General features: G+C 42.2%; 1 protein-coding gene across 1 annotated transcript in view; it reads right to left on the reverse strand.

The window, feature by feature from the left end:
- tspoap1 (TSPO associated protein 1) overlaps nt 1-16628 on the reverse strand; it is a 64623-nt gene that overhangs the window by 27562 nt on the left and 20433 nt on the right. Inside the window, exons 4-7 of the mRNA XM_022746096.1 lie at nt 6453-6560; nt 6006-6131; nt 4499-4675; nt 3484-3666 (exon numbers count right to left, since the gene is read on the reverse strand). Of these exons, the coding sequence (XP_022601817.1) occupies nt 3484-3666; nt 4499-4675; nt 6006-6131; nt 6453-6560 (594 nt within the window). The remainder of the gene's footprint in view (nt 1-3483; nt 3667-4498; nt 4676-6005; nt 6132-6452; nt 6561-16628) is intronic.

Here is a 16628-nt window from a genome sequence, read left to right on the forward strand (position 1 = left end):
TTTTGAGGCGTGGTTCCTGACTTTGAGTAATGTCATGAAGCTGATGTCCTATGAACTGTTATAGTTAACTGCACAGTGACTTGCTGATGTACTGTGTCTGTGTTGGTCTTTCATTAAAAATGAACCATTAACCAACCGGTCACTGTCCTGCGGAGGAATTTCTGGGCAAGTAAATACTAAAATCTAAGGATGCTACGGTCAGCATCCGCCTCTATACTAATATACTGACACCAGCTTTGAAAAGCTAAATATTAGACTGGGAAGAAGATTGTTTTTTTTTAAATTTATTTTACCCACGAGTGTTTTTGATGGTATTTCTGCTCAGTCAGCAGCTCAACACACTCAAACACACTTACACTGTAGACAAACACACTTTGGTCCTGAAGCCGCTGGAGTCAAATTAAATCAATGGGAATTTGCTGGTAGGACAGCTCTGAGTTCAAATGTGCTGACTCCATAATTACTTACCACTGCAATTAATATAACATCAATTACAGCTCACAAGCATTAATATTCTATGGATTGAAGCTAAATGAAGAGTTGTGGCACTGAAATCACACACACATAATATTTCCTGACATGCACATCTGTTTTATTTAATAGAGGGATACAATTAATAACTTAAGTAATCCCAATTTATTAGTCAATATAACTTGAACATTTATTTTTATTTCATAACATGTATGAAATTCATTGAATATATATTGAGCTTTATACTCGTTTACTCTTCAATCAAGCACTGAGTTCAAAGTCAGGCCAACATACAGTATAAATGTTGAATTATTCAAAGACTTTTGGCCTTGAAGAACATTTACAGCTTGATTTAATGTTCTTCTCTCCACCTTTATTCCCTTGATGTTTTATTTCAGTGCAGATTTTCAGTCAGATTTCACAGACTATATCTGATTTATCTTGCTTTAGTTTGTCTTTTGACTTTATGACAGACAGGTCAACAGGTCATAATGTGAAAACAGAGAACTATAGCATTTTGTTTAAACTTTGAAAACACAGAAGTTAAATGTCTTTTCCTGTGTTATCTCTACAGATGTGCTCTTTGTAAACTGAGAAAGTTTATTTCGGGATTGATAAGTCTTGATAAGAATCTGCAAAATGTGATTGTTGGCTTCTCAGCCAAACCTGTGTCTTTTAAAAGTGAAGAGACTCAGGGGGTGTGACAGAACTGATCTGAAATCATTTAACAGTGCATGTATGAAAACATAATAATGACAGTAATGGATATTGTAAATAATGAGTAAAGACTTAAATCCTGTTGGATGTGCAAAGACAGTCGTATAAATGATTATAAATAAGTGCCCTGATGAGGAATGCAGCCATGTCTAAAGTCTGTCCTCACGCTGAGGCCACAGCAGGTGACGCCGGATGTGTTTTTGTGAGAACCAAGTCCTTGATTAGAAGCTCGCCTCTACTTGCACACTGCTTCACACGGTGAGGTGCCATTGTGGACACTTCACACCGATGTGGTCCATGTTTGCTAAAGGATCAAGTACACCCTGGGCCCATGCGTACTAAAGCAGGGTCAGATCCCATTCAGCAGGCCCTGAATGCCATAAGCACATTGGTGTAATCCCTGCAGACTACTGAAACGGGTAACTGGATCACTTCTTTTAAAAGCACCTTAATGGATTGGCCTGGCCGTTGATTTTCTTTTTAATACGGAGCATATCGATGTCCACCAATCAAACGCTCTACCACCCTGTCACTAAGTCGGTCCATCTAAATTCTGCATCTGGAAGCTCCAATATATGACTGTTACAAAACCGGGTTTCTGACCGGCTGCCCTTGACTAGGCCTCATGCATGTCCCATCTAATTTATAAGAAAGTGGCAGTCTCATCACAGACCAGGGGGGGATTTTAAACAGAATTCACTGACACGAATATTAAAAAAACATTAAGACCCAAATGAAAAATCCCCTGAGCTGCGAATCATACTGTAGCACCAACACGGGGCATGTAACATATCAATAATCTTCCAGAATAAGCGGGTAGTTTTAATATCTGACACAAATGCAACACCCGCTGCCTTGAGCCAATTCTCTCACACCCCCGGGTTCGTCATGACACTGATTAGTTTTCAGTGTTAAGTCCCAACTTTGAGTCCTGCACGGCTCCAGCCTCACATCCAAGCAGACACATATGAGGTTAGCCAAGGAGAACTACAATGGACCAATGAGACATTTACACACACAGAGATAACAAAACTCAGAAGACGACCTACCCCCTTCGTGTGATCTGTGGCAACGTCAAGGCTTCCCTTGGCCTGCTAGTTATCCAGAGCAGGGCGAGATAGAAAAGTCTTTAGTGCGGCTGGAGTCTTACCTACCACCCAAAACCCTCTCACCGCTGCCACAGCAACAGAGAGCGGATTACTGGACTGTACCATTCTGTTGTTAGAGGGGATTAGAGTTCACACAACATGGCCCCTTTCTGGGTGTGCGCGTGCCACTGGGAGTGCGTGTGTGCGTCCCACAAACGAGAGATTACCACAATCGGCATTCTCATTTGAGCTTCACAGGCAGATAATTTTACTCTACTTCACAGGCAGTGGAGAATTTTACAAAAAAAAAGAAATAAAAAGAAACTAGATGTATGCCTTTAAAGTGACGTAAACTCATATTAATAAACTGAAATTGTACCTTTAAAATCTACCTCTCAAAAGGACACTGGTGAAACATTACAGATGTTCACTGGTGTGGCTAAATAAAATGTTAAAAATACAAATAATACCCATACTGCATTATGTAACCTATTCATATTGTTTATGACACTGTATATGTGCAATTTAAAACGTTTTGGCCAGTGACTGATCTATCTATTCGCCAGTGAAGAACTGTTTCTAAGAACTGAACACAGAGGAGATCAGTAGTACATGCACAGAGGATCGGAGCTGTTGACTTTGGTATCTTTGATCAGGCCCAAGTTCAAGACAGGGAATCATCTCATTATGGCTTGTGGCAGATTAGTATCGAGTCCAACGACAAGCCATTATATAACACTGCACAACAACATCCATGCCAACATAAACATACACTACGTTTTAGAAAAATGTTACAGTACCAAACAACGTATGATCCCAACTACACCGCAGCACCGATGCCCTTGATGCTCCCAGGTGGAAACACACGACCTGTGCTCTGTTGTCATCACACATTTTAACCTCAAATAAGCTGAAGTATCATCACAGCAGAAAGTCCTACAGTTTCTACACTTTTACACCGACTTAGGTCACAATGTTTGGATCATTTTTGTCTGTTTATTTACAGTAATTAAGGTCCTCGCTACACAGAAACTATGATAGAATTTGCTGATCCACTGCTATTTTGATCTGAGGTCTAAAATGACAGTTGATTTGATGTCACCAGTTTTAGTTTGGACAGACAAGGTTCACATATTGAAGTCCCCTAAGACCAACAGAGGTCAGTGTAGAGCTGGAGCTGTGCTCTGACATGAGGGGGCGACTTTACCTTCTCCTGCCCCTCCTCCCTCTCAGTTTCGCCGCACTTCTCGGGGCCACTGGGGTCGGGACTATGGTTGTGCTGCTGGGTGGACGACGTGACGGACAGCTGCCTCTGGAGCCGCAGCACCTCCCTCTGAGACTCCCTGAGAAGCCTCTCGAATTCCACTCTGCCAGATGGAACCGGGGAGCCCTGCGCCGGCATATACACGTGCATTAAAGACAGCCACAAGATAATGACGTCATCAACTCAGCTTATAATTATTATTACATTATTATTAAGAATGGTCATCTCAATCAATCCATCTGTAATTATGTGCATTGATCCAATCATATTTTCTTTACAATGTAGAAATGACTTCAAAACACTAAAACAGAGTTTAATAAAGTGTAAACAGTTGTCATTTAAAAAACAGTCCAAAAGCATCAGAAGAAACCAAAAACAAAAACATCCAGTGAAGCTGTAAATCTGATCTGGACAATATGTTTTAATATTTAAATTCATCTTGAGTGAAGCACTTTACCCTCCCTCCCTGTCATTTCTTATCACACGGTGAAAATGTGTTTAGGCTGAATAAGAGATCCGGCACAGACATCCTTACTAGATCAATGCACAGTTCACCCTGTGAGACCCTTCATTATTAAACACAACAGATGTTCACATTCAGGAGTATCAGCTGTTAAGTCACTGGACCAGTAATTAAAAACAGGCACTTAGAAAGGCAGCCTATTCCTGCACTGTCATCTAGACATCAGCAGTGACGCAGCCTTTGTAATACGGGCTTAGCAGGGAGTTAGGATGAGTAGTGCCCATGTTGTCCAGCAGAGAGCAAGCTTGTGGCATTATGAGCCTGAGTGAGGGGGGGAGGGATGTGGTTCTGTGGCAAAGAAGAGTAAAAACGTGGAAGATCAATGACGCTCAGAGTTATGTTCAGAAGAGCAGTGGTCTGAACTTGTCTTTCTGTTAAGAAGTCCAAATTCATGCCTGAGCAAACTAGTTCCTGAGGAGTTGTGTCATTAAATACCTTCGTGGTTCCCAGTCGTGCCTCTAGCTCTCTGCACTCCTGCTGTAGGGCAGCGATCTCTTTGTCCTTAGACAACAGTGCATCAGCGTGCTGGGCGAGGTCGCGAGCTCGCTGACGGGCAAACGCCCTCTTGTACTGTTCCACTGAGCCGGGTCTCATCAGTGACGGGGAATTCACCTGTGCGAGAACGAGAGAGGATTTCAGAGGCAAAGTCTCATTTTGGCAACAAGCAGTGGAGAAAGTTAACTGTAAAAGATTCCTGATTCGATTCATTTTACTTTCTGATGGTGTAGTTTAGTCCTTTCAGTGAGCAACAGGAGGTGAGGAGGGAACAGGTGCACAGCGAAAAACACAGCAGCCAGTGACCGCGGCAGCAGGACAGAGAGAGGTGGTCCTCGCATTGTTTGCTAGATGACTGTGGCACTTTGGGCAGATTAAGAGGCTGGAGGCTCTTTCCCTTTCAAGATCCCTACTCTGTTGTGCTTCAAATACTACTTCAGACTTCAAAGAGAAACATCGTGCATCACGCAGCTTTTCATTAGAGTACTCCCACGATACAATTTAATTGTAGTGGATTAGATTTCATCACGGTGTTGATGTCGAGTTTAAGAGATACTCATCAACCCAATGAAGAACAAAATCACATCTGACTTGTAGGTTGATACTTTCTAAGAAGACTTGGATCTTCTAGGAGAAATGTGTATGCTGTCAATAAAAAGGATGCTCAGAAATGCTGCATAAGCCTTTCCACCTATTAAAAAGTAGTCAAGGATTAAAGCTACATGTTTTGCTGATGCTACTGTAAATTTTTGTGTTTTTATTCTGTCAGTGCAGCAAATAGAGACACTGTCTTTAACTGCTGGTCTTCTCAGCCTTCCACCATTTCTGTTAGCGGTCTAACAAGCTGCTGCATACAGAGAGAGATTTAACCAGCCCATTACTAAATGTATACTCATTAGATTTTTAATCCTTTGAGCTGGAAAATAGAGGTTGATATTCGGGTCTATGCAGAGGAACAGATGATGCCTAACTAGTAAGCCACGTTTAAACAAGACAACCACAGTATAAGACATGTCCATCTGGCGATGCTGCCATCGCATCAGGTTTTAAAATGCTGAGTTAAAGACGCGTCTCATGAGGAATGTAAATGTTTCAAACTGCCAATCATCGTGTTTGATCTTTGTTCATGTCTTTACTACATCTCTTTTATATAAGAGACTAGTTGGACGTCCTGCTGAACAGTGAGGTCATGTAGCTATTCTAGTGATGCATTAAATTATTCAATAGGGTGCTGGTATTTTTTCAACAAGGCTCCCATTCATCACATGCTCAACTATTCTATTCAACTCATTACCGAACATTATGGTGATGTGGTGATTTGGATGGTGGTGCTTGATAATGAGTCACTCCCAGCATTTGGGTCAAGTGCAAGTGCAAATAGGCTCAGCAGTTCGCTGTGAAAATGTTGGAGGTTTTTTATTTGTGGGGGGGGGGGGGGTTTACCAACTCTGAGGTTGGCCTCCTGCAGTTTTCGAGCTCTCTCTTCAAGCCTCTTTGCAAGAACAGCCAGCTCTGTGTTCTTCCTCCTCAGCCGCCTGACCTTCTCCTCTGTCTCTGGGGCGCTGCTCTTCCGCTAAACACACGGCAAACAAACATCATCATCATCATCACACATCGCCTGCAGCAAATGCTATAACAGCAACGCCAAGTCACACGACAGTTATTCAGGAAGGCTTATTAGTGGTTTAATATCATCGGCCTGTGTTGACAAGTGAACATTCAGGAGATGCTTGGAGAAAGGCCGACACGCCGTATATATACAAAGTGAACTAATGACTGTGAAAAGAGAAACTTTCAGCACCAAACTGAAACAGCGCTGTTGCAGTTTCATGTCTGTTCACCTGCCCTACTTTCTAGGAAGCCTTCAGTCACAAACTGTTATTTTTAGTCTTACCAGCAGGCCATTCTCCTCCCTCAGTGTGGTGCAAGTCTTCTCCAGCTCATCAAGGGCTCGCAAGAGTTCAGAGTTCTGACGTACCAGGAACCCGTAGTCAGTACCATTCTGAAAAACACGCACAGCAAAAACAGAAGAACGGTTTACTGACTACAACTGTCTTTTTTTATTTTTATTTTTTTTATAAAACACAAGGACACACAAGAGCATTGCTGTGGGGATCAGGGATCGATTTTCATTTCTATAGAATTGCTTAAATCATGTCCCGTCTGTCACTTGCAGAAAAAGCCTTCCTCTGCTGTCAGCCGTTGTTTATACAGCACTATCTAATGGTGGCTGACAGATGACAGCCCACTGAAAAGGCTTTTCATTAGACCAACTCAATCAGTCTACCACAGGCTCTGAACATCTATTATACCACACTAACTCAGCATAAGAAGAAAGCTCTCACATTGCACTATGGAGGGAGGAGGAGAGACGGAGCAATCACACTGAGTGAAGTCAGACTCTTTTTTTGATTTTCATTTTATATAGCTGCTGTTGTTATAGCTTTTAAACCTTATGCTGATGGACTGTGAGAACAGAAGTACACAGAAATAAATAATTAAGAAAAGGCATCCAACTGGCTGTCCAACCCGGTGTATATTCAATGACTGTATTCAGTTGTCATGTATTGAAATAAATACACATGATGAGGTTTTAGAGTAGTTTTATACGGTACAATAGTCCTGGGTGATGCACTAATAAGCTTGTTATCTGGTGAGCTTTTTGTGACGGGACAGCTGAACAAAGCAGCAGTCAGTGTGGCAGATAGTCAATGTGGTGATCAACACTGTCATGGACGCTTATCATCCATGTGGAGGAAACGTGGAAGTGGTGATACCACTGTGCCTCGGTGCCTCTGTGTCAGGGATGCTCTAATTGAGCTCTGCGGCACAGAGGGACGGGCTGAGAGTGGACCTGGCACACATGAATGTAATGGCTGCAGTGAGAGCAGATGGACAGACAGGGCAAACAGATAAGCTGGAGGTGAGGGGAGGGTTTGTCCTCAGAGTACAACACATTCGCCAAAAACAGTCACCTAGAGTGACTTTGGCTGGTTACGTATGAGAAAGCAATTATTGTTGAGACAGGTAATACTGCTGGGTGATACCTGTCAGTTTGACTGGGGAGAAACATGCAGGATGTCCCTCCCTGCAGCTACTGCAGCTCACGCACAGATAAAGAGAGGAGCGCTGTGGTGGACCACGCACTCTAGTGTCTCAGTATGACAAAAGTACACAGATGGCTCCACATGTGAAACACCAGTAAACCTTTAGATGTGCTCCATTACTGTAGGTCTCCATAATACTGTTGGGAGCTCATTATTAACCTGAAATAACCCTCTGCCACAATAACACTATTATAACAGCACAGAGAGTAACGTTATATTAAACATCCTGATGACATGGTGCATTAAAAAAAAAAAAAAAAAACATCATGTAGCCATCATCTTGTGAGATTATGTTGTCTTGGTAACGGCAGATGATGGGTGATCTGGTGGCTCCCTGGAGGGTTTTTTAATGCTCCTGTACCTGTTGTTCGAGTCAACACTAATGACCAGCTGTTTACTAAACCAGCAGCTGAGGCTCCTGTGTGTTTATCTTCCAGTACGATTGTGATGGTAACACTGGACATCCTGTTGGAATATTTAGTTAGTAGGTTACAAACTCGTGCCAGAAAGACCATATGGTTTCAGGGTAAGACCACACAGACGAGCAGGCACAATGAATGAAATGATTAACACATGATCTGGTGAGGAAATAAAGAATAAATTAAAAATGTAAATGAAGTAACATGATAAAATAAATCATGCGCAAACCTCCATATCAAGAAAGCACAAGTTTAAGAAAAGTGGAGGGAAATAGTTATAAATAAATACTGTCAAAATTACTTGTAAAAATCTGTAACTATTATCTGCAGGTGCAGATGTTTAATTAACAGTATTTATAATCATCACAGGTACTGAGTTAGCAGGTACATTCTCCTTAAATTTGACTGCTCCTTGGACCTAATGTGACGCCAGCTAAAACACTGTGAGACATAATTTCATCTCATTGTTCTGTTTAAGCATGACTGCTACTGAAGCTATTACATCACCTGAGAGAATAATTATCTCTCTGTCTGTGTGGCAGGTTTTATTGTTAGTGGCGGAGCCCAACACTCCCGCACTGGATTCAGACACAAGGGAAGAAAAGTCAAATGACACATACATGTAATCCAGTGCAATTTCATCTCATCAATATCAGCCCCACTCTTCACTGTTCACTCTCCTTCCACCATGTGAGAGCTGCATAACGTTTCTGTTCATGTGAATGGATCGTTTTATTGCTGCTGCTTCAAATTAAGAATAAAATTGGCAAATCACAAGGGCCTTTTATTGCAGAGCAGCCACAGGAAATGCGATGTGTTTGTCACCATGGTTAGTGCTGACCTCTCATTAGTTGTTTCCTTTCTTTGTAATAAAAGTAGAAATAAACTGTTAGAACATAAAGTAGGAGAGCTGCCTGAAGTAAAATGAAGATAGAATCTTTTGTTAATGGGTTATTTGGCTTATTCTTGATTCTGTTGGACATTGTTGAGACATTTGGAGCTTTTATTTTTACAACATGAACAAGTAGCTTTTGTAAAACATCCATTCATACTCTGCACATTCTTCTTTCTGGTCAGGATCACAGGTGGGATGGAACTTGAAGGTAAGAAATGACCAGGTTGCAAGTTTAACAAATGGCTAACTCTCTCACACACACACACACACACAGCACACACACACACACACACCAACACACACACACAAACACACACACAACGACACACCACACACACGCCATCCCTATGAACTTACAGTGGCGTGGCAGACATTACCTTCTCGTCCGTCTATCCTCTCATCTCTAGATTTTCGATGATGTCATTATAGTTAGCAGGCGAGACAAGAGATAGACTCTGCAAACAGAGAATATGAACAGGCTACGTTCCTATTACCATGACCCTTGTGCAAAATTGTGACTCAATTCGCCTGATGTTAATGCTTGTCAGAGAAATGTGAATTTCTCCAAGGGCCCCCAAGCAGACCAAGGGAACTACTGAGCATTATGTTACTCTCTACTCGACATTGCGTGATAAGGTATATTGACTTTATTTCATAAATAATGAACTAATCAATGTAGTGTCATGCGGGTAAGGGTCTGCATCATACGTGGTGTAATTATCAGTTCATTCTTAAAATCTTAGTCACATGCAATTGTTCTCTCTCATGTGAGTATGTGCCAATTTTAGACACATTTGAAACGTGCATAAGACAAGAACACAAAAAAAAACAAGTGTTACTCTACTGTTCAACTAATATCTCCTTACAATATCACCCTATTAATTAGAAGTTCTTAGGGACAGGCTGAACATATAGATACCACACAGCATAATATAGAAAACAAGATATATGAACACATTTAGGGAACATCGCAAAAACTCATTTGTGAGTGAGACAATAAAGTGATAGATGTTCCTCTTTAATATTGAATTTCCTTTCACCGTTGGAAACCTCGACAGTCACGCTGTGTTGCAGCACAGGAGTGGGACATGGATAATAAAAACTCAAAATAAAACTATTTTTAAAAATGGTATCTCCTTAAAAGAACGTCATACCATTCATTACATGTGACACCGTGCTAAATAGGGACATTGATATAGGAACAAACAAAACCATTATTATGGTTGTAGACAATTCTCCACATCTCCTGCGTGGGGATTGACCGCCCAGAAGTGGGGATTGATTGGTCGCTAAGTATGGAGGTCGAGAGGAGATTGTCCTGGGAGTGACCAATTCGATAAATCAAGTCTTAGTTAAAAATACAAAGCGGCACGCACACGCGTGGAAGAAGTGACATGATTCATACCAGAGTAGTTTTACTCGCTATGTCTTTCCTATACAGCTTAACTCATGCGCAGAGTTACGCAAACGAGCAAGGTTACCTCAATCCGAAGACCCCGAAGGCAAACGGTAGACCCATTTACACTTAATAACACCACTCAGTGTCATTAAAGCGATGCCACACTACAGCTACCCGGCAGCAGAAAATTTTTGCAACAACCAAGTGTGTGTTCCAGACCTGCCTGAGGAGATTGTTATTGGAAAAAACCATAACGCTGTGCTTTTGCCCTCCCAACATAAAAGGGGAGAGTGCTAGCAAAACACTCTTTAAGTGATTCAAAGAAGGCCTAGCATGAAGCCTCAGCTCTCAGGTATGAACCTTTGTGTCCTGGTAGTAATCTATTGACATCAGTCAGAGGGTAGTCAGCCGGTCCCAGTGTCCCACTCTTCCTCTTCAGGACAACGTTGGCATAAAGCCCAATCAGATCACCTCACAGGCAGGCCCAGCCAGAGTGAACTCGGCCTACGCCTCCTCCATTCTGATTCTAATGATCTTGGAGGTCCGTCACTGCTCTTGTAATTGTTCCCTGCGGATATAGTGAAAATACACCGAAGGCTTTTCTTAAGCATGAGGTAATGCTTGGGTCTTCTTACCAACACTAAAACCCACCCTGCTCTTGCGTTTCTCGCTTGCCACAGAAAAAGGCTGCAGGGTGGCAAGAGGTCCACTTCAGGCCAGTGTTATTAGCATTCAGTAAGCCAGTGAACGGGAGTGCCTCTTCTCACGCAGTGCTGTTTTCACAGTGGCCTGGCCAGGGAGTCAAGGCAGATGTTAACTCAGAGAAAGGAGGGCAGGGTACTCTACACAAACGTCTGGCAGAGAGTCCTGAGCCTTTGGCAGGCAGATGCGGCCAAATGGCGCATCTTCCCTGCTGTTTGTTTGTATGTCTCAATAACCTGCTGGATACCAAGCAGACCATACAAAAAAACACACTTCACACCACATACACACGACTTCTAACCATAAATGGTCCTGCAGGTCTAGACAATACACTATCAATGTACTACTGATATTGTGACGAATTCATACATTTTAGTTCAACATCTGCTGTGGACTCAAGTGGAAAACGGCTGATTATTCTGTTTGATTTGAAGTCTGAAAAGTGATTGTATTATATTACTGTAGAAGATGCCAGTGAACGCAACGGGCGGGTAGGACGTGGATAATTGTCAAAATGTGGTAGCTAAACACACAGTTATCTCGGGTTACCCCACTCATAAGTCCTGTCTAGAGTGAATTTTGCTGTGAGGGTCGGGTGTGCAGGTCCTGACATAACTGCAGGAATGATGGTGACTGTATATGGCTGAGTGTAGCTGGAGTTTGGTGTGTGTGACACAATGTGTTGTGCTCGCTGATTGGAATAGTAGGCGCTCAGTTGGCGGGTGTGAGGCAAAGTTAAGCAAACATCACAGGAATCTTTCTTTATGATTATACTACAAGCTTGAATTGTCTGTTGAGGTGCCGGTATTCTTCCCTCTTTTGACGATGTGAATCTGAATCCCTATTGTGCTTTCGTAGATGGTGACCAGCAATAGGAGAGAATAAGGTGTTGCGGTATCATGGCATTAAGCTGTGCAACAAAGCCTCACTCACACGGAGTCAACATTCACCTACAAGCAGTATATTTTCGGGTCTTGTAACTGGAGATGATGCTGTACGTGTGAACAAGATCAGAGTTGAGATGGAGTCCAATACAACGTCAAGTGGTTCCACTGGTGAATGTGACGTTTAAACTACAAATAGTGGGTGGAAAGCATTATATAACTAAGTTGGGCCTGCGAGGTATGTAGTCGAGGATCGGCTCGTAATCTCAGATGTCTATATCTAGAAGGGAATCCATTCTAAATGATCCGCTTATTCCTATGTCTATTGGTGCCTCAATGATGAGTTCTCATCCCCCAAATGGATGTGTCTTCTCGAGTAATGTTGAGAGTCTCCACGGACGGAAAAGCTGACGCTCTAAAGCCCTACTGACCCTATATGACTCAGTAAGCGGAGAGTCTCGTGAATGACTTCTATTTGTGAAGTCTGCTGAATTTGAGTAAAATCCTTCCAAATCTGAGTCTAAGATTTCAGCAGACATATATAGTATACAATATCTATTAAAAATAGAAAAGTCTGGCTCCCGAGATTTATGGAACCGACATAAGCAGTGCTGAGCACTCTCCCACCGGTGACTTGTATATAATATTGATCGTCCCTCCATTAACTTTTACTGCGCACGTAAACAAGACGCGTGACAGCATAGACGAGGTCTGACTTCGTAGAATATGGAGCAGGCTACGGGGTTGCCGCTTGATATCTGGTTGCAGCCCCTTGCAATGTTTTTAGTATGTCCTCTAGGTATCATTAGGGCTTTCTGAATCAAAACATCGTCTTAGCGGCGGTTTTTCTGATCAATTTTCTCTTTGTCGGCATCTTGGTTGCCAGCCTACGTATACAAGACGAGAGATTCACAAACATTGAGAGAGGCCTAAAACATAAAAATAATCAGGATAGAGAGAATAATCTGATATTATCCACTAAGTGTAATTAATGCAACATTGAACAATGTGTGTCTTAAGTGTTGGAGCCAGCTTGTAAAACTGACTCATACAGATTGCCAAGAAACAATATCGGGTTAAAGTTCGGAGAAGGTTAGACATTTTAGGACGCCTGTGGTAAGACCTGTATGTTTCTCACCGCGTCCAAATGTTTGTTTTGTCAAAACTACCTAGTCAATTAATCTATTTATATTTTAAGTCATTCCAATAATCTTACTGTGTAACTTCTTCCGATCTCTCAACCCTCTATCTTTCTTTTTATGTGATTCACCAAATCACCACGGAAAGATGACGGTTGAGTTTCATTGCTGTTTGCAGAAAACACTGCTTTTCACCACTGCAGTGTTAAGAATATATCTTCAGTCGCATTCTTTGAAGAGAAAATTACATTCCGTCCTGTAAACTTCAGTTTGACAAAATGAAAAAGTAAGAACACTATCAAAATGGCTTGCTCATTGTAAGGAAGAACAGCAGAAGTGCATTTTCCTGTCATGTTTATCCTGATCACACTAAGACGACTTTAAGTTAGGTATTCCTATCAAGAAAAGAGAATAAATTAAATAAATCATTAAATGTATGAGGCTCCCTCTTACAGTCATTCTATCATGTTCACCACCAGATTATCCTTTTTTCTGGATTCATTGGCGATCTTTTGTAGTTAAGGCGTATGGAAACGGCTCTCATCGTCTTGGTTTTCACAGAAAAACACCAACATTCAGCAATTTTGTAGCTGACAGCTAGAAAATCCCCCCACCTTTAAACCTCTTAAGGAGACAGCGAGACAAGAGGCACACACCACTGCAACCACGGAGCTACGACACCAAAACACACGCTTCACCAATTGTTAAAGCTCGCGTGCTTGACGGCTCCGATAATTGAAGTTCAGAAGTATAAACAGCCAATAGACCTCTGTCTACTTAGTGTATGTATCACTTTTTTTCTCAGGCCAAGAGTCACATCAATGAGACCGTTCTGTATTACAACCTGTAAACCAGTTCAATCTTATAGGCTTTAATGCTAGCTAGCAATTATTGTCAATCATAACAGATCCACATCGGGAGGATGTTAAATCTTTAAACTGCTCAATCAGTTTACCAGCCAACTATAGATTAACAACTGCACTTGGTATAGAATATGAGACACAAAAGACTCCTCAACAATAATGAAAAACAGAACGACATAACAAAATTTTATTATCTGCTAGCACTGTCTCGCTTTTGCTATAGGTTCCATATTCTTCTAGTCTCGCTCGATTCTACTAATGAGAAGATGACAACATAAGATGCTCCAGTAGCTCATTATGCTGGGACGCTGGAACTGAGTGTATGGAAAAAAGGATGAGCGGAACGAACTTTTGTTGCCCTCTTAACTGATTTTTTACCAGAGCTCTCAAAGGACTGACTGGAGCATAAACAAGTTATTATACACTAATGTGTGGGAAAATCTCCAAGTCATGCACTCTAGATAAACCCAAGGTGCTGCCAGTTCCTAATGTACGAGCCATGTGAGGCAGTTAACCCTGAAGGACAGAGGAATACAACTATAGCATTGAAGATTACATTCCAGTTTCCACAAATAGGACTCAACTGTCGTGCTCCATCCTTTAGTTGCACGTGCGAGCGGTCAACACTGGTACTCCTGCTCCGGTTCCACGTGAGGAGGCAGCGCGTGGTCTAAGTAGACAAGAATTGTGGTTGACTTAGAAGGAGGTTGCCTTGGACAACAGCTGGAATCGTGAAGCCTTGATCAGTTCTTTACTATTTCTACTCTGGACTTTTCATAAACTTGTCCAGATTCATTCTGATAAATACCATTAACATCTCCGGAATGCACAGCTGAACTGGTAGAGTATAGCCGATTCAGATTATAGCTCACAGTTATCTCTTCTCGAGGAGTTAGGTGCTGGGATCCTTGGAGCTCATCAGCACATGAGGATTGGTCATGAATGAAACCAGGTCTGCGCGTGAAGTCTGCGACATGCTGCATCCCTCTAATTAATTCCACGGCCTGCCCACCTCGCTTGCTCGTCCAGGCTACATAATTAGGAAGGGAAAAAGTGTCTTCTCCCATAAGACCCGATCCTTCCAAAACACATTCAGATTGATGTCGGAGAAGATGACTCACTGAACACAGTTAATTGACCAAGCTACGAGGCACGAGAAACAGAACAAAACAATATGACAAGTATGCAACGGCCCATTCCTCCCACTTTCCAGTGTGGACTGTTAACTGGACTTGAACGCAATATCCCGCACCGCTGAAGTGATAAGTCTTAGGTGCAATATCAATTGCCCACCTCTTCTATCTCTGTCTGCTCCATCCGTTTTGGATTTTGTTGATCTTATTGACATTTCCTGAAGAGCTCTGCTGTAAAAACATCTTCCAAAAGACGTATGAAAATCTCACTTTTTACTTGACGAAACTCTTATCCTCCTCGTCGGGTTCGACACTGCAGAGCTCCCTTTGCTCTAAAAAAAAAAATGACCCATTTCTGGTTCCCCCCCAAGTTTTTTAAGATCGTGCGTTTCCAAACCTTGTGTTCCAAACCTGGTTTAATTTCTTTTAACTTTTCGTGCATCAGCAGAATATTCCAATTTATTTATAGGAACAAAAAGAGGTATAGCCTATGGCAGTTGACCTCACTTCAGCTTCTCTCATGGACCGTGACTCTAACAAATGTCTGAACAAAAGAAACAGTAGAATTATCTGATGTAGAAAAAACTACATATAGAAAAGAGATGAACGCGCAAGAGCCGCTTTTGGCCTCTGAGGGATGCTTGTTATTCACCAGCCCACTCTCTCCCAGATACTCATATATACGTCATGAAGAGCTCTCTTGAGTGTCCTCTCAAACCCCTCCTGTAATTTATCACGACTCATCTCCCCGGCATCGGCCCTGACACGGTGACAGGATTAGGGCGGTCATCTCATACAGCGTTAGAGAACAAAGAGGGCCAACACGAGGCACCCCTCTTACAAATCCCCCGCAGGCAATCCAAGCAATACTACCCTCCACCACACCGCCTACTACATCTTGCCTCTAGTTGAGGTTGTTGCAAAAAAATTAAAATGCAGCCGTCTGGAAATGCATGTATAGCGCCCCCTAGAATTCAATCATGTGCATTATATGCAGCATATATACCTTTTATGTGGTGTCCGAACCTGTTCGCGTTTCCAGCCAGTGATGGCCGGAACATTAGAGACTGTGGCCAACACCTATGTCAAACCGCCATGATCATGGCTGTATTCTCATTGAAGCGACCGGGCATAATTCATCTCTGTCTATGCCAGTATGTGATTTCTCCACGCTTAATCCAAGTTAATGAAAAATCAACATGGAGACACAGGTCACTATGTTTTAGAATCTGTAATGAACAAGTCATCCCTTCAGACTTTCACCGATCTATTCTGAGATACTGTTATACATCTCCTGGCAATTCTGATTTGTGCTCCCTCTCCCTACAAAGATATAAACTGCCCAACGACACAGTAATTAAAACCTCCTCCTAACATCGCCGCACGTCTCATCATCTCATACGTCCGAGTCTTAGACAACCAATAAAAGAAATGTCACAATCCCTGAGCCTCCAAGGTTCGTATTAACGGGTGTCAGACATTAGTCAGGGAACCATCTGGCTTTTTAAAGTTCAAAGTGGAGCAATATA

This window comes from Seriola dumerili, unplaced genomic scaffold (genome assembly GCF_002260705.1).
Source record: "Seriola dumerili isolate Sdu_G_001 unplaced genomic scaffold, Sdu_1.0 BDQW01000091.1, whole genome shotgun sequence".
NCBI classification, from domain to species: domain Eukaryota; kingdom Metazoa; phylum Chordata; class Actinopteri; order Carangiformes; family Carangidae; genus Seriola; species Seriola dumerili.